Source organism: Trichoplusia ni, chromosome 20 (assembly GCF_003590095.1).
Source record: "Trichoplusia ni isolate ovarian cell line Hi5 chromosome 20, tn1, whole genome shotgun sequence".
In the NCBI taxonomy this organism is placed as follows: Eukaryota; Metazoa; Arthropoda; class Insecta; order Lepidoptera; family Noctuidae; genus Trichoplusia; species Trichoplusia ni.
In genome coordinates, this window is record NC_039497.1 from 5,795,911 (window position 1) to 5,820,516 (window position 24,606).

The 24,606-nt window shown below is 37.7% G+C and overlaps 1 protein-coding gene across 1 annotated transcript; it reads right to left on the reverse strand.

Annotated features, from left to right (window-relative positions):
- Nucleotides 1-23,668, reverse strand: LOC113503892 (frizzled-10-like). The gene is made up of 2 exons (XM_026886027.1): nucleotides 23,145-23,668; nucleotides 1-1,511 (listed from the first exon to the last, which is right to left on the reverse strand). Exons 1-2 carry the CDS (start codon nucleotides 23,319-23,321, stop codon nucleotides 144-146), a joined length of 1,545 nt encoding a protein of 514 aa, XP_026741828.1. The 5' UTR covers nucleotides 23,322-23,668; the 3' UTR covers nucleotides 1-143.
- Nucleotides 23,669-24,606: the final 938 nt, after the last annotated feature.

The following is a 24,606-nucleotide window of genomic DNA, read 5'->3' on the forward strand; positions in this document are numbered from 1 at the left end:
TTTATATAAAAAACAACAGTATATTAATAAAATTTACATTATTTACAAAATGTACAAATATATCGAGAGCGCCTTCACAGAAGGCATAATCAGGCACTATTCACACTCCACACGGTCCAGTCCACCGCGCGGGTCGCTGCGGGTCAGACGCGCGACACGTGCAGCGGCCGCTTGTAGTAGGGCGGGTGCGCGCGCAGCAGCGGCGGCGCCGCTGGGCCCGCCTTGCGCGGCGGACACAGCGCGCGCCGCCACACCGCCGCCGACTTGCGCGACCAGGCCCACGCGCCCGCCGCCACGCCGCCCGCCAGCGACACGCACACCCACACGCCCGCGCCCGACCCCGCCTCCACCCGCTCCGCGTCTAACGCCACCACTAACCCTAAACCACTCTGAGTCTCTCTCATGCGCGCTTCTAAAACCCGCGCCCCGGTGCCCAGCGCAGCCAGTATGAAGTACAGCAAGCCGGCGGCGGCCGCGCGCGCCGCCAGCCGCCCCACGCGCTTGGCCCCGCGCGAGTCCAGCGCGCGCCGCACGCGCATGATGCCGGGACACGCGCCCAGCGCCAGCGCCACTGACGTCACCAGCAGCGCGCCGCGCGGCACGCCCACTAGCGCCGCCGCCGCCGCGTCAGAGATTCCACAGGTTCCAGTCAGCTCATCAGCCGTCACCCGTCTTAGCGCCAGGGCAGCCGCCGTCCAGGCCCCCGCCCAGCCCCACGACACCGCGTGCAGGTACGCTGCGGCACGCTCTAACGCTTCAGTGGACCACTCACTCGCTGCAGTCAGGTACCACGCGACACATGCGTTGGCGAACCACGCGTCCGCCGCCAGTGTGAAGTAGTACGTGAGTGAGAAGAAGGCCACACAAGTCGGCGAAGCTAAGCCGTCGACAGCGAGGGTAGACCCGGAGCAGGAGACCAGTTTGGATCCCAGCCAGCCTCGTGTTACGTAGGCCAGAGCCACGATAGCGTGGCAGGCCGCCATCCACACGACGGGTCGCTCAGGGTATCTGTACCGCGACGGCTCCGCGCAGAATGTCAGTAGAGCGAACGATGTGGACAGCAGGGAGAACCAGGCGAGCGTGTTCATCCATATTTCTGCTTTTCTTTTGTCGCTCTGACTGTATCTGGCGTGTTGTCCGCAAGCCGGCCAGCACTCCCCGGTGGGCGCCCGCGTGTGAGCTGGAGGGCAGCCGTGTTCTCTTATTTCATGATCATGGAACGGCCATCGCGATGGCGGCGGCGGCTCGGGTTCAGATTCACTGGCGTTAGGCGGCCGCATGCACAGCCTGCGGTCAGCTCGGAGGGGAAACGCCGAGCAGTCGAGCACCACTGAAGGCAGCATCTGCTTCAGCTGGTCCTTGCAGTCGTCGACGACAGTTTCGCAGAGCGCTCTGCACGCGCTCACGGAGCCCGACACTTCCTCGGAGCAGAGCGGGGCGAAGGCCGAGCACAGCAGGAACCGCGCGTGGACAGAGCACCCGCTAGACAGGATACCCGCAAAAGTCATCATCTGTAACAACAAAACAGATCTATTTAGAATATTTACACTCAAAACTGTTTAAGAAAACAATTTATGCGACTCTCAAGTTATGGTTGCAGGATAAAATATAATTTGACGTTCTCGAAAGTTTGTCGAGAAGTGTTATTTTGTTTTGCTATAGTAAACCCTCACAAAGGGCAGTATTCCCAAGCCTCCGAGCTTGAAACGGTTGAGCAAAAAGCAGTAAATGACAGGTTGGAAGACAATAGCAAGGTCGTTGGAGAGACTTGTTTTTGTTGGAGCGAGAGCGGATGTCACGCTATCGAATCAAAGGCCGGAGGACTCAGTTTGGGGTTTTAAATACGAAAATCAAGATTGATTTTATAACTTGATTTGATGATTCTTAACGAGCTTAAAATTGGCGTTTTAAAACTTAATTTCAGAGCGTAATTTTAGTTGCGCAAAGTCCGATTGGAATTTAAATTGATTTGATATAATAGCAACTATTGATTTCATATTTCTATTCACGTTACATGGGAACGTTCTCGGTCAGTTCGTTGTAACTGGATACTGGCGGCTTCTTCACCTCACACGCTACTAGCTTGCCAATTTATTAAATTCCTTGTACCTTGTAACGGATACCGAGTGTCTAGTTATATCATGCTCAAGTTTCACATTTCCTGCCATCTATAACTTTTATATTCACATATTAAGTAGCTACCAACAATTACACCTATAGAGAAGTGATTAGATGAATTTATGAATGATTAGAAATTATCTATCCATTTAGTTACATAGATGTAAGTATAGATCGCTTTCTACTTCAAAATCTCGGTCCAAAACAATGCATGCACCACAAATACTTCAATATAAACCACAGATATTCATTCCGCTCAAAGCAGTCGTTCATCTCAGTCGGCTGAGCGTTTCCAAAGGTTTTTTTCAATGTCTGTCGCATTGTTGTAGGTAATTGCCTCGGAGGCAGCGCACGGCAAAAACTTTATTTCTCAAAACGACCGGCCTTGGGCCGGATTATATGACGGTCCGAAACTAATTTCGTATCGACTAATTTGAAATAAAGTTTTTTGATCATTAACTCTTGTGACTGCGATTTATTATTGCTACTACGTTTTAAATGGTATAAAAAGCTAGATATTCATATATCATCTTAGTTTTTATTGCAATGGTAATTACCTCATCACTTTGGTTTCGTTGAGTTTTTATTAGCAATTTGATACTTAGTTTGATTGGTCGCGGTTGTTTTTATGATATTGTTATCGTTAAATACGCGCTGGTTTGTGAAAACACATCGTTTAAAAGTAAACTTAACTAGCATTTTAGAGAGGAACCTCTTTAATTATGTAATTACAATACAGCAGATACAGCAATCAATCTCTGACCTCTCCAATTACTGCTGAAACGATCAAACGACGCACTACTCCTTGTACGGCGACAGTTAATATTTCAATTCCACCATTACTTCGCCATTCTTTCCTAAAGAACTTATCTCTAACTGTTTAACAGGGCCATTAAACAGCTTAAACGTCTCTTGCCATTAAAACTGGCCCCTAATACGTCGATTTGAGTTTACGCCGATTCCAGCTATCGGATAATGACGGCTTCGATTCCATTTGGCATTTGATTTGTGTTCCAATCTGCTGGCGCAACACTAATGCGGTCTTGTGAACTTAGTTTTGTAAAGGTACCTATGCCGTTAAGTTTCGCCATTAAGACATGATGCTTTGAATGTTCATTTATATATGCATTTTTCAATACTTAAAGCAAGTAAATCATGATTCACTATTTTTCGGTTGGGAAAACATTAAATTCCTTTTCCAGCTTTGGGTTGAGTTTAATGAAGTTAAATACTTTTACCAACTAAAACCAACATAATGTACCTTCTTTTGCCTTTTGCATACCTACGCCTTTTTATTTACACCCTGCCACCAACATCAGATAATTGGGAATGCGACGATTCTATCTAATCGAAGATAACGTGTAATTTACAAATGAATTGTAAACTGATTGTTCCATAAAGGTCATCGCTCGACATAATCTGTGATAGCGTAATCCCACTTAACCTATATCGCAAGCACTTGTTTTATTCGCAAACCTGTGCCAAAATAGGGAAGTGAGACTTGTGACCTACATATTGAGAGGTTTCAGACCCGTACTATTCATATTAACTCGTTTTTTCTGAAAATAGATGTTATTCGTGGCTTCGATTGCCTAGATTTTAGTTATAGTTGCAAAAACAGTATCCTCTTTTGAAGAAGTCTTTTAGACGTATCCTTAAGTTTATCCAAGGTGTGAGCTATCTCTATTCCTAATTTACCTTAATCAGTTGTTTGAGCGTGAAAAGGTAAACATACATATGAACACATTCCCATACTTCTGCAAGTGCAATATTACTTAGTGTGATAAAAGTAAATAAATACGATGAGTATGATTCATAAATAGAAATAAATGGCGAAAAAATTCAGATGTTTTTTACATAAAGAACATTGAAAACAACAGATATTATTTAAAACGGAAAAAACATATTTGTATCGTCGAATTTTAACGTATGTCTTAATTAAACACCTCTTCAAAGATGAGAGGTTCCGCAATCGTGGCAAATGTTCGCTAATGTCAGTAATCAAGAGATATTTAACCATTTCATAAAGCCATAAGGATTTCCTGACGAGAACTGTGCGTCAAGAAATTAAACTAAGACATCATTCTCACGGTCGAAAATCAAAAGTCTCGATTTCTGGGTCACCGGTTATTTGAAAAGGAAATAGTATTTCATCTTTAGGGCCTGCTGATAGACTATTACGACGAATACATTGTCCAATAACACATATTAATGTAGAAACCTTCACGTTATACTGCTAAGTATTAAACACTTTAAGTAAAACTGTCAATGCTTGCTTAAAAAGGGAATGTTTAATTGTCATCACATCACTATGTGATGTTTTCTAGTTTTTTTTTTCTCTAGCCCACTGTGTCCCACTGCTGGGCAAAGGCCTCCCCCAAATCCTTCCACGACTCTCTATTCTGGGCCGCATGGAACCAGTCTGCGCGGTAAGCGTTAAGGTCGTCTCGCCACCGCTTCCTAGGTCGCCCACGACGACGCCGTCCATCCGTTGGCTCCCATAGTGTGGTGTTTTCTAGTTGCTACTAAGTAATTCATAATAAAATGTTTGCATTTTTTAAATTCAAACTTTTAAAATCATGTTTAGAACCACCGTTTTGGAGACTTCCAAACATTGTGGAAGGCTCACAAAACATTTAACTTATGTCTCTTATTGTCCGTCCAACATCAACAATCTCTATATAGAATGATGCCTTTACCCAGCTGTGGGATAAGCTGGTCTTTAAGTACTATCAAAACATACCTCAGTAGCTCTACTTAACCTGAACAAAACACCATCCAAAATTACCCATATAATAACAAACACGATAGTTAAAAACTTAATAAAAGCACTCCAGTTTTTTTGCCAAATCGATCGGGATTTGAGAAGTACCGGACAGTTACCTGCGTAAGTAAATCCTATTAGAACGGTAGATCGCACTCAAAGGTGAAGTATATTTTCGTGTTTTTTTTTCAAAACGCTTCGTTTTAAGCTAACAATTGTGAGCAAACATCGTTGCTTGCTTTCCGAAAAGGTTTAGGCGGCACTTAAGATATTTTTGTTAAGGCCATGTCGGTCTGAATATTATGTATTTTAAGTATACCTCTCTCTCTTCCCCTTCCCGCGAGATTCTCGTTTACGTAGCCGTAAGTTGATATTAATTTTCCTACTGATCACAGAAAAAATAATTTAATTTTTAAGAATACGTAGTTTAAAAATAAACAAAGGTTTCATACGAGTTATTATAAGAACAGGTGCAACCTTTTTAAGAATAATAATTATCGCATTCCGTCACTTATAGTATTTCAGGTCAATTAAATTGTCGATTTTAAAAGTTTAAATTGGTTTCAATGCCATTTAAAAATAGCTCTATTAAATGCTATTATGTATTATCCTAAAAACCTGTCCCTTATTGTTACCGGAAATAATGGTTAAAAGTTAAATCTTTTTGTTATTGTTTAAAAAGCCTTTTTTATAAGCATTGTTAGCGGCAAATATTTTTTTAGCAAAATGTGTTAGATGGTCATCACAAAAACAAAAAATTGTTTGTAATGCTTTTGCGGGGCAACCTCTCGGCTCGAGATTTTGTATGGTGAGAAATTAAAAGTCAAAAATTATATCGCTTAACGACCGTGTGTTCAGGAGCTAAAGCTATTAAATTCAAGCATAATTATTATTATTCAAATTCAATAATCAAGCACTCACAAACATCAATTGTTTAAAACGATTGTAAGTAGTTACGTCGCCTTAATAAACATTTACCCATATGAGAGGCATCGGATGTTTTTGGATCACATACAAGGGTCCCCATTGATATAAATACCAAGATTATAATACCCGAACAAACATTGCAATACCAACCTTAAGTCTAGGTGATAAGGTTCAAGTGGTGTTCAATAAAGTTGTATCAATTGTTTACTTTGGCTAAGCCATTGAGTATTTAGTTCTTGGAGTCGTATTATTTATTTGCTTGGGTAAACACCGATAGTGGCGGCGGATTGATTGATGACGTCATCGTTGGACAAAGGAGGTTGTATTTGAGTAGCACTCAATGGGCGCTGTTACAATAAGCCGGGTAGGTGGAGGTGAAACAAGAAGTATGTTGAAATTTATTGCTCGATAATTGTAGATGTTACAAAAATTTACGGAGAGGAATTTCCGCTAGAGTTTGTAGAGTTTAATAACTTGATTTTATTAAGGTATATTAGGGTTTTAATGTGCTAATAACAATAAAAAATACTGCACCTTTTAATTACTTAGTTTTACGGTTTTGGACATAAACGCAAAATACGTGTAATGGGACAATCATTTCTGAACTATAGGTTTATGGTTATTAAAAGGACGAAATCATAGTTCTATAACGTTAAACATTTTCTATAAGACGTTTAAACTGAAATCAAAATATAAACCATAAAACTATATCCGTAAGAACATCACAAACTAACTAAACTACATACTCAAACGACAAAACTTCATCTACGAACAACAAAGGGGATGACAAAAAATTAATTACCGACATGTTACGAAAATAGCCGAGAGCACACGAAGCGTAGCGGCGCAGGCGCGGCTTTGATGTGTTCACGGGACAGTTGACGGCGCGGTAGTGGCAGGACATTCCTAGCAGGGCCCTATTCTGGGCCCCGATACTGCTATTTACAATGGCCGATGAATGATTGAAATTTGGCTTAAAACTTAGACTTAGAATTTTTCCACAAAAAAATGGAAATTCAGTACGGGACGGTACACTCAAGGTCAATACAATTAACTCCCAATTACTTATTATATTCGCAAACTGCTTAAGAGAATAGGAATAATTTCAAATTAAATCCACTCGCCATTCATTCATCGGCCATTGTAAACAGCAGAATTGGGGCCGTGGTATTGGGTAGTTACGGAGGCAGATCCCACAGATGAGAGACTTATAAATATATTAGCCGGGTGGTATTTGGATTTAGATGACAACCCTTCTGTTGTTGGGATGGGAGGTTAATATAGAGGTTTTTGTAATGTTTTAGTTTAAGCGAATGGTAATTTTTGGTTCACGTCATGTGTTAGTCAAGGATGGATTGAGTGGATTAGTTTTAGTAGCTTATGACACTCGGATACAGCTTTACAACTAATATTATGGACGTTGAAGAATTAAATTTCGAGCACAAGAGTCAGATTCTGTAACTTTACTTTTCTATAAATTCTCATCTTACCCTCACCAATAGACTGTATCAACATAGAAGAAACAAAGTATGATACCTGCTGTACCAAAAGAACAATACATTTCTTAAAAGCTCTACGATAAAACCCAGATTGATCAATCCACATCCACCGCAATACCAAGTAAAACAAACTACAATCAATAGCAGAACTCCTAAATCAAATATTATCTAAACAAACATATTTCTTCGTATGATCTATTAATATCTTAAACCAAACTACATATTTGTTCCATGTACACATCTTAATTTGAATGGCGGAGATGGCGGCACATCAAAGGAACCAGCCACGCCTCGCCGCGACACGATCAAACGGACCGCCTTGCGTTTACTTTGAACTAGCTGGTTCAAATAGCTGGATCGATTTACAAACGTGAAGTACGCGAATTTATGACGCAAGACATTGTATTTGCGAGAGTGTTGGATATCAAACGGTAATGGAGTTTGTTTTAGCGAACGTTTGCATTAATACATGTATGGTCTGAACTTGTGAAGTATTATTAGCTGATGCAATCAAATATAATAATAGATAGAATGGTTTTTAACTCCATATGAAAATTAAGCTCGAACATTGTTCTTAGTTTCAGGTCAGGTTTTTGCGATCCACAAAATGACAAGTTGTTTTTTTGGAAGAAAATCTATAAGAATAAATAGGTATGTTATGAATATCGGTCAGGACTCACACGAATGTAATCTCTTATTTCCAATTGTACTCACAAACTATAATTATGATAAACATGATACAATGTCAATGACAATATTTGATTTGATTAGTTCATTAACATTCTAGTATGAACAAAGTTCAAGAAGTTTTTATCAGGAGAATGAACAAGAATATGATAAGTTTATTTACATTTATTTATTAAAAATGCTTCATTTATGGTGAGTTTTGTGTAATTATTGGCATTTCCTTAAGAAATCGAAAATAATGAATGGACTCAACTGCCAAGAGCTAGTTAGTTGAGATCGTACAAATATTCTAGTAAAGTAATAAGTAGATAGCCCTTTTATTAAGAAAGGAATATACACCATTATGCTATGATTAAAGAGAGCAAAGCAGTTATTAAATATGTAACAAAAGCGCTAGAAGTTTCTTGCACTCTGCACTCCTCGAAATCCAACGCAAGCGAAGTGATTCGCAAAAATATTGTCACCGACAAAACCACGACTTCAAACTATAATCTACCAAGTTACGTATGTCATTGTTACAATGTTCTTATGATAAAATGCATCACTTTCACGGGTACAGGGTGTTCCAATTGATGTTATATATCTATTTATAGCGGGTGATGGTTCCACTGCTATTTATCACTTCATTAGGCCCGCCAGCCCTTTGATCTAGCGTTGCGTGGATAAAACCTTACGCACGGAGCAGGGTTGCTACAATATAGAAATTGTTAGTGAGCCGCATACGTACGCACATAATTATGAATTACTTTGAAAGTAAAGACAATTGTTTGACCATGTGGGTTTATTTTAGATATTTGATGTTTTTAATACTTTTTGGATTTCTTTTCATAAAATAATATGTAGCTATATAATAAATACACATCACATAATTAATTGAAACCGTATTATTTTCGTGAGACACCCGCCAGCGTGTAGCGGACTTTAACTAACTTAATCTTTCCCGTAAGATTTTATTTATTTCGGCATAATTGTTTTCCATAAATAGATTTTCAGTATCGCCAGCCCTACGTTTAAGTAACATCAAAGCTTTTGTCGGCGCGTAAACACAGCGAGCCGGCGAGTGACGCGGCGTCATAAAAACAACGCAACAACCGTTTATTTTGATTGTGCACCAAGTTGCGTGTGCGCACCACGCGCGAATCCATCGATACTAAGGAATTAATCGCTTTTATATACAAATCCGAGTATTTTCATAAAGAAAGACTTTTGATTGGTTTTTTTTGGAAGTGATAAATCGAGTTCTTGTTTGACTAGTTCTGAAATATTGTCACTAGAAGAGGAATGATGATTTATAAAAGTGATGGCAATTGATAGAGAAAAAAAATTGCTGTCGAAGTTAGAGAGCTTTTGTCATTGAAAGAGTCGTATCGAAATATTCTAATAATAGTCGTATCTAAATCGTACTATTCTATTTCATCATGAGTCATGATATATCATTGAATATAGACATTTATTCATTCTTGTTTTTAACCATAAAACCATGCAATTTAGCAGTCTCCATAAACTCTACTTTGATACCATCAAAGCGACTGCAACAAATTCTTTAATTACTTTACCGCCATATTACGCAATTCGATCCACAGAGTATAGAGAGACTGAGCGATCACACAGAGGCTGTTCACCTCTCTATATTGCCCCAAATTGGTTTATTGGTTACAAGTTTAATTGATTTTCTAAGTTACCGAACATATTTCGTCGGCTTCCATAGACCAGTAGTTTTATGATTAATGAGTGTTTATGGTTTATGTAATTGGAATGTTTTAGATTTTATTGCCGACTCTAGTGGTCAATATTAAGTATATTAACCATGTACAGATATGAAAGCGGTGTTAGATGTTCGTCCTACATAAGGTAATAATAATCTTCAATCATGACTAGTTTTGAAGATTATTAAGTATATATGTATATCTTATCCGTATTTGAAGTATTGGTGGTTCAAGTTTAATGATTAACTATGGGACTTTAAGGTCAAATTTCATCCATTGATTGGGTAAAAAGATGCTTTTACAACAAACAAACAAACAAAGTTTTTGTTGTGTAAGAAGAAATAAGAAATGCAACATTTTAAGTATCTACTGCACTTTCTTTTAATTAATTTCTGTTACCAGCGAATGTTCTACTCGCCATTAAAACTACAATTAGACTAGCAGAGTAATTTCCTGACGCAGTAAATGACTTGTTTCAAACTACTGCTAACTGCTTTCTGCGAATTGTTTTACACAGTAATTTGTGCAAAGCTATCAATAAACAAAACTAATTGGATTTATTACTGACTATTTCAGTTATAGTCTGACAATATTCTTAATTTGGGATGTAATGATGAACTACGATACAAACTAAAAAAACAATGTATCAAAGTGGAAATCTCTGTATATACAGAGAGATAGAAAGTAGCTACAAAGGGGTAAGAGGAATTGATTCAATCACCTTGTTATATCTTGCCCCATTTTGAACAAAAACTAGCACTAGACTATTTTTAAACATTTACCTAATGTATTTTCTTTTGCCAAAATAGCGCTTTAACGTCAGCAAGTACTTGAAGCATGTTGTTCTATCTCCCATCGGCCTACTTTCTACAGCTGACTCGCTTCAAGTCGCACTTCCGTCTCCGCTGATGTATTCGAGGCGCATGCGCACCGTAAACTATGGGATTGAAATGTGAAAGCGCCCTCTGTTCCTCATCACCGATTAATTGGCGGTTCATGGCTTTAACGTGAGGAATAGCAAAGCAAAAGGTTCAAAAATTATCAAATCTTCTAACTTTCATGTTCAAAAAATATTTCCCATTTCCTTGATAGAATAAATTCTTGCCATTCGGTCTAACCTGTAAGTCGAATATCCACCCTCTCCTCTTTCTTTACTTTAAGTTATTTATTAAGTCACAACTAGAGCTAAAGACCCAAAAATTGGAAATAAAAGCTTGTACAAAATGCACAGAGAAACCAAAAAGTGGAGGAACAAAAATAACTGAAGTTTCATAACTGACCAAAAACAAAATTTCTCAAATACTTAGTTGTATAGTTACACTTTCCATAATTGTCCCGAATGGTTCCACTGCACTATCTCACCCTGACAACGGCCGCGGGAGGGCAGCGTGCGCCCGCGCCGATTTACGACCGACATTCGTTCTTTTATTAGTTTGGTTCAACTAATCAAAGCAGGATGGGTTGATAAACTATTGTTTTCGTTAATCAGTGTGTTTCATTGATGTATAGACCCCGGTCCCCTCGGGTGATACACGGAGATTTATTTCCTATTAAATTAATGTCCTCCAGCTGATTTATTGACAACTATTAATTAAAATGACATTATGTCACATTGACATCTTAATTAATTGTATTTTATGCAGATTCTCAACATTTATTCGTGACTGTTTTTGTATTAATTAGAATATGTTATACGAATGTTATTTTGCTATCTCTGTTTAAGATAATATTGAATACATTATGCTCTTTGGTTTAATCGATTAAGCGACATCGAATCAAATCGCTTGAAGAAAGTTATAGGATACAAAAGTCATAAGCGACTTAAGATAAAATGACTTTTCGGTACTTCACCTTAAGGTTCCTTTTAGGTTCACTGTATTGTACAAGCATATAAGTTTAAAAAAACTGTTTGCTCTTGTTTTAACCAACACCAACCAACTTATCTACTTAGATACTACTACAGCACATAAAAAAAACTATTGCACATGAGTAAGCGAGACAACACATTACACCTTATATAGCGCCGTCCCGCTTGCACAACGGAAACATTCTTACATTATCGAACGCTAGGGTCCCATGAAAGCCTCTACAGTTACACTGCTAATGTTACTCAGATTCCGTCACTGGATAACGTCAATGAAGGTGTAAGGTTCTGAATGGCGACAGGCGACACCTGGTGTCCGGCTAGTGATATTAGCAGAATGTTCCTGTATCAGTTACATGTCCGTTGGATATCGAAGTGGTGTATGTAGAGCGGTAGGGTTGCGTTTTATAGAGCTTTATTGTGAAATATTAATTAGGTTTATTTTATTAGTCACTGCTGTAAGGAGGTGGGGAGTTCTTTTTCGGTTTTTAGTTTAATGTGATGTTGAAGTATGCAACAAAAAGCTGAAATTTTCAGCTTTTTGAAAGTTTATAATAAGTATATTTTTGAGAGACTAAGCTACTTTGGTTTAATTTATGATATCATGGTTTTATTTGTTTACTTTATCTTCTTCAACCTGTTTTCCATTTATCGATGAAACTCTTACTAAATTGACTATGAAATAAATAAAAGTGACACTTTAAAAAGAAAAGTTGCTGAAATTCTAACAAATCGGTCGAATTAAATTCAACCAATGATAAAAAATCTTAGTTCACCTGCCATAGAAGTGGCTACCACCGAACTGTATCCATAACTACCAGTGTTCCGACCAGTCGGGAACAAACTGCGCGTTCCCGCTGAAGCGTGGCTAATTCATAATAATCGTACGCCGTTCGTGACTATCACTGATGGTATCCATTAACCAGACCCAACACCTTTCACATACACCTTAACACCCAGACAATAAAGCCCAAAATCCTTTGTCACTACCACCACGACTACCTCCAATGATATTTTGAGCTGCTCTTGTTTAATGCGGTTTTGTAAGACTCTATTGGGTTGACTTAAGGTTGTTTTTTGCTTGTGCTGTGTGCGTTTATGTTGTAGATGGTGAGATTCGTCTCGGCGGCTCCTCTGAAGACAATCGGCCGTGATTGCGGCTGTTCCCTGATGCGTGTTAATTCATGAAGATATTAAAGGAATTCTGTACGGAGTGATGACCCCTGCTTGCCGGTAATATTACATATTAAAGATTTATGTTCATGATAAGTTTTGTCCGTTGTTAACTTGTGAGTCGCGTAAGTTTTTACTTTTAAGTCTAAAAGTGTGGTTGTAGTAAGAAGTTTTCTGTCAGTCTTCTGCTAAAAGTTGTCCTGTTATAATGCTGAGTGGTGACTTGTCTAGAATCAACTTATTATCTTTATGATTTAAATGTAAAATATAATTTTTTTTCAATGTTCCTATTGCTACCTACTCCAAAAAGTAAATAGTATTGTTAGGTGTATTAAGCGCAGATATGGACATACAATATTAAGTGTCATCCACATTAAATTTAATGCATATTTACAGGACCAAAAAATATAATTCTTCATCATAACTTTACGTTGGTGTAAAAATGACTCAACGTCAACATAACGTCAACAATATCATTGTAAAAACACATTTTCCAGTAATAGATAAAACGTTTTCACACCTAACAGTTCGTTTTAACATCAAAGACGCCGCCGAAACGTTTGCTCCGTTTATAGTGTACCGCGACATATTTACATAGAATAACGTCGTCAATATTAAAAGTATTTACATTTTGTGCTAAAATATTTAAAAGCGGTTAACGGCGGGTCGTTTTGTATGTGCACTTAGCGGGTCATAAGCCGTGTGTGAATCGTTTTGTCAACACACTGTATATCATTGGAGGGCTGTCTATTGAGAGAAATATTTAAATAAATCGTTGAACACGATAAAATTATCTTACTATTAAGATACAGAAAGAAAATAGATAATTATTTTGGATAAATAAAATCGGAGTAATAAAAAAGTATGAAACATTATGAACTAAAAATATTTTTACATAAGTTAGCATTTCAAAATGAAAACAAACTTAATAAACTGAGATGAACGTGAAAAATAGTACTAATCAATTAATCACGACAAATTAATATTTGGTTTTTTGAACACCATGTGCATGGCCACCAATTCATCAATTCAAGTGCACTGGCCGAAAGCCAATGGCTTAAGTGCCTGACTGATGACAGAAGAGCTGGGAACTCAAGCTATTTATATTACACTTTCATCGCGACTTTGTCTGAAGAACAGTCGAAATTCCCACGGCAACAATAGGAGAACAGATACTGAACTTAATAATATATAGTAACTGTTTTTCTTAATATAATAAAAGTATATGCAAACATTCAAAGTTGCGTTCAGCTTAAATACAAAGATAAAATAAATATTTCAATTTTTATAATTGTGACGTCGAATTTAAATAAAGAAGCTTTTAAAAACAAAATAATAGTCTACAAGCAACACAATTTAAAATCTAGATCACTATGTAGTTTTTATTACACATTTTATTTTGCGTAGATTACTGGCCGGCGACAATAAAGTATTTCACATGTTTTTATTACTTTTTTTTGTGGCTGATGACAGATTATATTGTCGGCCATAACATAACAAAGTGACAGTTTAAACTTTTTTAAGGTTAGGCAAAAGTCACGTAGCATTCGTTTAAAATAATGTCGTGTTAAATGTATCGTGTTGAAATCTAAACTATGTAGGTATGATGTATGTTAATTTAAAATATTATTTCGTGTGAAATATTTTTGCTTGTGAAATAAATGTAAATTATTTCAAGCATGAATATTTTTGTGTCTGCCAGTAGTGCCAGTTACAATTCTTTGATTTTTCAAGTGTTTTTTTGTGACAGGGCAAGTCAACGACATTAAGGTATGTTTGAATTTGTCTCAAACACTAAGTTAATAAGATTTTTTATTATTAATTAATTCCTAAATACGTATTGGTTTTTCATAGAGTATTGAATAATTTTGCACTATTATAAAACTAACCCGATTTAAAGCAACAATTACAATGATTGGAGTACTGTAAACATTAAAATCTATCTATATCTATATATTTACATATAAATATAATACGTTCCGTTCTACTGGCAGTCACAGTCGTTAGGCAGCTCGTAAAAACTCATGTCTTAGTAGTTTTGGAAGCGTCACAAATGTGAAGGAAGTGACGAATCGTCTTCCGCCTATGGACATCATGGCTGACATGACCAAGACAGATTAAAGTATTATAAACTCCTTTGATGAATGATCTGATGGGATATTATTTTTATTAATTTAAAAGAGTGACGATAAATTAGTTTCATATTCCATTAACAAAAAATAAACTATTTTTGAATGTTTTCTTTTCAGTACTTCACGTATGTTTTGTTGGATTTATTACGTAAATTAAATTTGATCACAGTCAATATTATTAATAATCTTGCTTTATTATGCTCTAACTGCTACGTCTTAACATTAAAAGAGTACATTTATAGTTAAACCACGGACATCTACTAATTAAAAAGCTTTTATGGTCTTTCTTGTATAAATCACAATTAGTAGTTAAGTGCTCGACTGAATATTTCACATCTCAGCTTTTTATAGCAGGCCACGGAGATAATTAGCGTATCTCTACGAATAAAGCTGGCTATTCACAGTACGACACAAGCTTGGACATGAAATCGAAATGCCTTATTTTTCACGTGCGTTTGTAAATCTGTGTAACAATATAACATTTTATATTACATAATTAAATAATGCAAAGGTTTATGTTTCACGACACGCGCCCGCCGCCGCATCAGCTTATGACCAAGGACTCTAGTGAGGTCCGAAACTAGTAGGAGTATCAAAGGTTAAAACAGGAATTCTTCGCAATCATATTTGTACCCAGAAATAGAGACAGAATCGATCAATGTCATTGAACAACGCCCATTCTATAGGCGTACTTTGAACAGTTGAATAGTTAACCTTTTCAAAACCATAAAGAGGCCAGGAAAGTAATATAAACATAATAGTATCATTTATTACCCATCCCTATTAGCTTAGTCAAGGTGTCCGATCACAGCAATTAGCAAGCAAATGGCCGCTAATACGAGGTGCAGTCGACAAGACAATTGTTTCATGACCGCCGGATAAAAGTCGTATAGTGAATGGTTTACAAGCGGACGGCGCCAGCTGTTATCAGCTGATAACGTTTAATTAGGACGTGCACAAGACACATTCACTCTTAAATTCTTGTTTCTTTTTGAATAAACACAATAAAGTACTTAGTTTTATAGCATTTGGAGGAAATTATTCTTATCGTAGACTTCATGTTATAAAATTAAATTTCCGTGAGCTTCTGTCTGTGTGTTTTGGTAGCTGCCTACTGTGTAATGAGAGTTAGATAAGTATTTATCATAAACTTTTCAACATTATATGAATGTACTGCAGATGTAAGTAAAACAATAAAACAGGAAACTAGACAGCGCCAGAATAATATTACTGTCTGGGTTTAATAATAAAGCTATTTGAAAACTAATTTCCAAGAAAACATTTTATATTTACAGCAGAAACGTCGTTCAGTAACGACCTCAAATAAAATCGTCTGTGTCAACATTGCGCGCACTGACATCCATTATTTGTTTTCAAACAACGTCTAGGCCGGCTTGCCAAATACCTTTGCCAATAATACATGCACACGTAAAAAACTTACAGACTATTACTTTTCAAGATGGCCGCCAAATCGTACGAATTTGACATTTCAAGATGGTATAGTTCATCTGGCAAGCGAGGCAGTGACCGAGTAATTTATGTCGTAAGGAAATGGCCACCTATAAAACTGAAAGCTATTCCGCCGAGCCACATCTATTGTTATTTCCGATTATTTACTGCTGGCCAGATGTTTAAAAAAACAACGTTTTTATTTCTCTGTAAAAATAAAAAGTAATCAGAATAAGCATCAGGCAGTCATTTAAAAGCCAACTGTCATTAACAAATCGGTAATGTCTTTATTAAAAGGCATCTTTGCATAATCTTGCAATTCCTATGCAAAAACATTAAACTACCGCGTAAAGCTCGACAAATGCTCACAAAAAAGCGATTATAGTTTCAAGAATCTCAATCGTCATTTAAAGATCTCTAGATCTCATAAATACCTGGTTTTAGATAAAAATCTGGATTTATAGCATTCTGCGGCGATTATCTCCCGCCGTAGCCGTTGCACTAATGACTTTCTATTGCTTTCCACTCATTATTTCATAGCGAGCGGTCAATGGCATATCGCAGTCAGCCGGCACAGATATAATTAATAGTATTGTGAAGGGATACTGGTTTGTGAACTCTGTAAGTGTTTACTGAGAAATGATAATGCAGAAATCAAGTTTTTAAAATGTAGAGTTCAATTATTGAATGCTTAAAATATTCTGGTTCAGTTTTTATTTTTATTTTCTATGGGACGGTGAATTAAGTTTGTCAGCTGCGGCCTGCCTCTTAAGCGGACTGTTTTAAACATGTCCATAACTTTAAAACATTAACGTTTTATCTCCCTTTAATGTGGTTTCATTATAACCATCAACTTTATACATTATTTCGAATAAATTAATAAATGGCTTGTCTTTTAATGTCTCCGAACGATACCTATATGCTCCGAAAGATATGCATGTTAATTCCCGATGGTTGTTCTCGTTAATTGACAAGTATACCGAATAAATTAAGCGGTGCGTGCGTGTCCCTGCATTTCTAGTGTTCATTTGATAGTTAATTTATTTTTAAACACATGTAAAACCCGATGCCGCCAAACAAAAAGGTTTTAGCCATTCAACTGGTATGGCAGTTAACGTATGCGTCCCCTGTGGAAGTGTAATTGACAAGAGAACGAGTCAGCGTTGTCGTGAGCAGAGATAAACAGTTTTTAATGGTTATTTATGCGCGCGCGCCGGTCCCAACGAGCATCCTCTAAAAGGCACGGGTTGAATTAAATACTCGCCAATACCGGCGACCTTTTTAACTGTTTTAATCGATTACATTGTATAGAGGCGAGCAGTGACCCGTGTTTAGCTGTGATTCGATTCACGATCGTTTTCCTTTACAATTATATCGAAGTATCGGATCTATAGAAACTTGAATGTGAGCATTCACGTATATCGATTTCAATTTAAAATTATCGATTGTCGGTAATTCGATCGACTAATGAATGGTGACGCCGTAAGTGGTTGGGAAAGATCGCTATCGCATAAATGCGTAAGTGCTTATCCCGTAGCAATGAGCTCATGAATTAGTATGAATGAAAAACTTTAAATATGAATGAAATATATAAATTGCGAAAACCGAAAAAGACTGACAATAATAAGTGGATAAGTACTTATTTTATTCGTTCCCGACATATCATGAGATAGCGATCGAGCTATCGTCGATAAAAATATCAATCAACGTCGACAATATCTGTAGATCATTAACTGAACATTATTTAGATACGGGTGAGTGGTGCGCAACCTACTGCGGAACATACTAGCGATACGACACGCCACGAATTGGTGAAACAAAAAAAATCATCAAACTATGTTGATAAGTAGATGACATACAATTAGAATTACTTAAGCGACAAAATATTAACACGGAAGATCATTATAAAAATCTGTCAATTCCATTAGAAATTGCAATTGTAGCATTGCCGTTAATGCGTACATTAACTTAACGACTTAGGTACTTATTAAATGTGTCAAACAACAAAGTAACGTAATGCAAAACTGGAAACTTGTGTGGCGTGGCGTGTTGTAAATGTGTCTGTAATCCGAGGTTCGTAATGACTGTGGCGTGTCGGATGGGAGTTGGAATCTATCTAATTGGGCAACATTCCTCGCGCCTCCCACCGGCCCTTCCTGCCTATGACTCGGCCCTTTGAAGGCTGTGGGGTTCGATTACGGTTCTAGGAAATTTCGCGTGTACGAATTATGCTGATAAAATCATTTAGATAGTAGTTTGCCTTGTTTATAAAAAAATGTTATTTTATTTTTTTGTGTAAAGGCATTGAAATGTAATTTATAAGTGAATTGCTCACCTATTAGCAAAAACCAGTTACACTTAATAATCAACTATAAAAAAGGTTTAAACACAACTCATCAATTAACAAATAATAAAACAAAAAGCCGACAGCGATCTACAATTAAAAGCTCGCCATCGATCCGGCAACGAGTAGGTATAGTGAACGCATCCAGATCGCATCGCGCGGGTCGACGCACCGAGCGACGCAATAAAACGAAACGAATGCGCTCGCGCATCGTGCGGTAATCGCGCGCCTTTGATCTCGCCGCCACCCACCGCCCGCGCCGCCGCGCCCCTCCCCCGCAACGCACTTAACTACGACTTTATTACAAGTAATTTGTGATTGTTAACGGTACAATTAAAGTGCAATTAAAATGGCCTGCAGTGCACGTCTTTAATATGAGAATCGTTCGCCCTTTCAATGCCATGCGTGACGGATTTGCGGCGACTTCTAACAGAGGTTTAATTACAATTAATACCCAAGTTACCGCCGCGCCTATTGTATCTCGAAAACATTTTATGAGAATCTAAATTAACTCCGAAATTAACAATCATATGAAGAAAAGTTTATGATTTCCTGTAAATATCATCAAGAACATCAAAAGTCATGCATCATAAAGTGCATCACACGTAAGGCCTATAATTATAGATCTGTTTCACTCTGTGATAGTTTGAGTCCAAGGCTGAGAATGGCTCCGACTGACGAAGACAAGCCCCGCGGCGCTTGCGCAGTTAAAACGGCAAAAACGAAGCGGAGAACTCACAAATTGCCGCCCCTAATTACCTCAGGTAGGCGGCCGCACAAAGTGCCCAGTTTTTTTACTATAAAAAGTGCTAAGTTATTCAAAAACAGGTCCGACGCAACCAATAAATATGATTCCGAGCTCCATCAGATGTATAAATTAAGATTTAGTTTCCCATTCCTAAAAGAACATAAAGAAAAAACAACGAATTGAGGATTTTGCAGAATGGACCACTCGTAATTCCTATACATTTTGATTTAACCAAATAGCGCTACAAATGAATCAACTGACCTGCAAGCGAAATCGTCATTGTAGATTATGACACAAAAACATATGCAACGAAAAAGATAATGAAGAGCAAGATAAGATATCCATCATCATTGATCCCGAGGAAGCGACGGACGAAAATAACGAGCTTAACAATAACGAAAGAGGATTTAACAACATCAAAAACTTTCTTTCATCCGTGAGACACCCGGCCTTTTATGATGCTACATTATACACGCATACCTGCTCTAATGATAGGGTGCCGGTTCAAAGAATACCGGGGACTTCTCAATAACACCTCCAGTACCTGGTGCCAGCGAAACAACCGACGAAAAAAGCGCCGGCAATTTGAACGGCCACAAAGCAACCAATGTTATAGGGAAATGGGTTATCAAAATGTGCGCAACTTTATTGCTCTTTAAACACACTTGATTGTTTTATTGTCAGAGATATTACCGAAACGGTATTGCGAGATAATGCTTTATGAATATTTAAAAACAACAACTCATTGTTTTTGGCAGGTAAGTTGTACAACAGGTTCAAAGGATTGACTTCAAAAGAACGTGCCTTCACAGTTGAGACTTCCCGGTCGGAGTTATTTCAACTGGCTGGGCAGAAATACCTGAATTAGCTTTATAGGCTACAAATTGCAACAGTACATCATAAAGTATAGACGTTAGTTGTTACGGCGGTATTAAAGCCGAAGCGGTTTGTTAGTTTTACACAGTGTTAATAGCCGAGCAGTGTGGGTGCCTCAAAATTAGCTCATTACCACCTTCCAGAGCTAAAAGCCGGTCTTTGTTGGCCTTGGACGACTGTTTGTACGGGATTTTGAATTTGTTACAAAAAATGTGGAGGAAATTGTATTTGTTGAAATAAAACGTTTGTGTAAAGACATTCAAGTTTAGAAACATGATGTTTTATAAGTTTACTAGTGTTTTGCAATATGAATTAGTTCTAGGGAATAAAAAAATAGGGCTATGAAAAATGTTGTCCGATTTCCATGCGCACACAAAATTTCATGAAAATCGGTCAAGCCGTTTCGGAGGATTTCTATTTCGTACACCGAGACACGAGAATTTTAAATACAAGAAGATAACACTTACAAGTTAGGAACTCGATTTTTACCAGCCATTAAATTGTTTCTACGATAATACACGTAACAAATCATCGGCCCAGAAATGTAACATTAATTGCCCAATACGAAAGGTGAACGGCCCGCGTCCGGCGAACATCAGTCCTCGTGAATGGACCGGCCTACTTCACCTCAGAGATTCTAATCGAGATACAGATGGAGTTATGGAGCTACAGAATTCTGGAAAGACAACACTTTTGTGTCGTGGTAACGCTATTCTGAACTCAAGAAACAACGACTTAGATCATTTGGGTAAAGATAAAAAAGCACGTGGGAGTGCGATGCCGCGAGATTATGGATGTCGAAAGTCGTGGATATTTTTGAGAAATATGGACCACAGAGCTATGAAAACGTGACTCTTAAAATTTACAATGATGTGGCTAGAGCATACTCTGTACCACGCTAGGCAATGAAATACATTAGAAATGTACATACAAGTATGCGGCAGGGATAGCCGAGTGGTTGAGGTCACCAAACCAAACACACTACACTCGACTTGTCGCGGGTTCGATCCCCGCGTCCGACAAGCATTTGTCTGACCTACAAATGCTTGTCCTAAATCTGAATGTCTTTGTGCTTGTGACTTGATTGTTTGTGGAACCTCCGCGTCAGAAATATTAAATTAAGTACTAGGAAGGCGTTTTTTTTAATAAAAATAAAGATATGAAGTTAAAGTTGACTTCTGATTAATACAGCTTAAATGGTAACGAGCACGATACATGATTATTCATGAGAGCCAATCGTTCTCCGATCGAAGATAAACGCCGCCAATTAGAATTCCAATAGTTCCATTAATTAACAAAAAAACTAGATAACGTACAACTATTATAGAAGTTATCTCTGTTGATAACATTACGCGGAAATGTAATTTGTGATTTTAGATTTATGTTTGTGCTAATTCAGGTAGAGTTTGTTTAACATACCTTAATACCAGTCTAAGTACTCAAACTAACGAAAAAACAAAGCTTCCTGACTTTACAGTTCTTGAAAAGTAAGAACTTCCAAACCTAACCTCACAAAAAAATTTTTTTTCTCCATTTTTATCGCAAACCGTTTAATGTGTGATGTACACAAAAACAACGTCACCATAGTGTCTTGCACTATCGGCTTAGCAAATTCATATATAACTAAAGATATCAGATATATTGAGTTTTAAAGCGATGCCGGTGATAAAGTGGCATTAACCGATACACATCGGCACTTAAGGCAAAGATAGCGCGCCTCGATAACGGATATAAATAAAAATAAATGGTTACTCTTGCGTTATGCCGTTGTAAAGATATTGCTATCAGCGATAGTACGCGCATGAAAGTGCCGGTAGTATGTTTATTGATTTAATGCTGCCATACCACCGACATTAATCCTGTCATTTGCAATATCATTTACAGCTCGGAAAGTGGGATTATTATTAAGGGGGCCGGAGCGAGGCGATTACTTTATCAGTTCTTGAGTTCTCAGCTTCAGTGAGAAGTTTGATGGTATCGTTATTCGCGACATCGCGGGGAACAGGTGGTCGGAGCGGTGCGCGCTGGATGTGAGCCGGTCGCGGCCAGCGCGGTGTCGATACAAGATTGCCGCTTTGATGTGCCGCCCGATAAGGGACCGCTAGTTGCTGCCCGTTATCGCTCACGTCTGTCGTCCGACGCCCACTCTTTATAATTTATCGCGTAAACAATAGCGAAGACTCTATATGGAACACGAATTAGATTATCAACGGAAACATACTTTTTTATGAGTTGTTTTTTTTAAATAAGATCTCCTTAAGTGGAAACAATATAGGAAGCCGCTGAGATGTTAACACAACAAACGTTCTAAAACTGTAAACAAATCTCGTTTAGAATAGAAATGGCCTTTATGAATCTGTCTTGATATATCATAACAACGATTTCCCGTGTGAATGTGAAACAAGGGCGAAAATTGGGACGGACACCCTTCGTTAAAAATATGGTAGCAAGAGTCAACAATAGGGCCCTCGGGAACATCGCGTTACAAGTCCCATATCAGTTTGACAAACCATAAAATCTATTCAGCTATCATTGTAAATCAACCAGTTACAATGGGGTGGCCTCAACATATGATACAATATAACATTATACGTGATATATCGCTACAAACCCCTAGTCCGTGCAAATGTTCAAGGAAATTGGTTTCAAATTCTGATAAAGTTACTTCGAAAAGTTTTGGAAAGTTGGAAAATTTGGCTCTACATTTCTTATTGATGTTTTTCTGTGGTTAATAATGTAATTTTACAGTCATCTATGTGTGTTGAGTTGTTTTCCTACGAATACCCAGTTATTTCTACAAAGTCCGAACTTTACCGAAAGTTTAAACTAAGTTTAATGACTAGAAAGTTAATCTTACCGCTTCCTCAGCTTCCTTCTGATCCTTGTGGCCCATCAGGTTGGGCATGGCAGTCCAATTGTATCCCAAATCCTGGCATAGTGGCAGCTTGATCCTCTCGCACTTGCCACCTTCACCCTCTTCCTGGTCAGCGGACACCAGCCACACAAGCAGGAGCACACAAAAAATCCGAGCCATCGTATATAATTCACAAATAATAAATATCACTGGTATATCATGTCATATTCAATCAACTCAGTCACAAAAACACTATTAGTAAACACTGGTTAATCGTAAACATATTTTATATTTAGAAATAATAAGCGCACACCCTCTCTCGTCTATAGCTCGACGCAGACTGATTTAAATTTCGAACGCGGCGCGGCGTTTCAATTCAAAGGCAAAGGAACGAAACCGGTCGGCCGGTGCGTTCAGAAACATGCATATGTTCCGATAAAAGGTCTGAACGCATGAACAGGGCATTAAGATGAAAAGAAAAAAACGAAAAGGGCCTAATTCGTGTACGGCTCACTGCAATCAGTGGGAGTAATTTTAGCCGTCTCTGTCTTTAATTCGGGATGGAGTGGGATGGATAGAACAATGAAGAACGTATAAAATTAAGTGTATCTGCCCATGAGGTTGGATTTTATTTTACGAAATTGATGCAATAAAAGTGTCGGTAATTGAGAGGTTCTAAAATTTTATTACAAAGCTTGGACGTTACTACGTTGTAGGTACATCGGTTGATGCGCTACAAGTTATGTATTGATGATGGCTGAGCTCTACCACAAGTTATTCATATTTGTAACTGTATGAGAGAGTAGAGCAATACCATAAACTTAAAGATACATTTTGCTCTATTAAAAAGAGATTAGGATCAATGGTAGAGTTTAAGAACTGTATCAATTTGAGAATTGCATTATTCAGCAAAGGATGCTCCATAATCATATTCAACTATTGAAAGGAACATACAATTTAGTGTAACATTACGCATTTTATAAATATAAATACGTCAGTTCATTAGTTTCTGTGACATAATTAGGCCACAGAAAAAAAAAGATAATCACACACATGTTCCCGTGCCAATTTTTATTTCAAGCATGTCATCATTAATGAAATTGTGCTCATTAAGTGAAATTGACAGCACGAGCTATTATTTATAAAAAAAAACCTGTCTACAATGTAAGAGACATTTATTAAAGTAATTTATTCAGTGACTCTCCATTAGTTGCCACCAACCGCGAGGTTGACCAGCCATTCGCTGTTATTTGCAAGCACTATTGACAAATGATCTGTAATGGAATATTTATTAATCATTTGGTCTTTGTATACTGCTAATGTATTTGTTCTGATGGTTTTTCAACAAATTGGAGAATTTGTAATTTGAAATGTTTTAAACAAAAGAAGTATGAAATTGTTATTCATTTTTTAGAGACCAGTAAATGGATTTTTAATGATAGGTGGTGAGGGAAATTAGATTGAT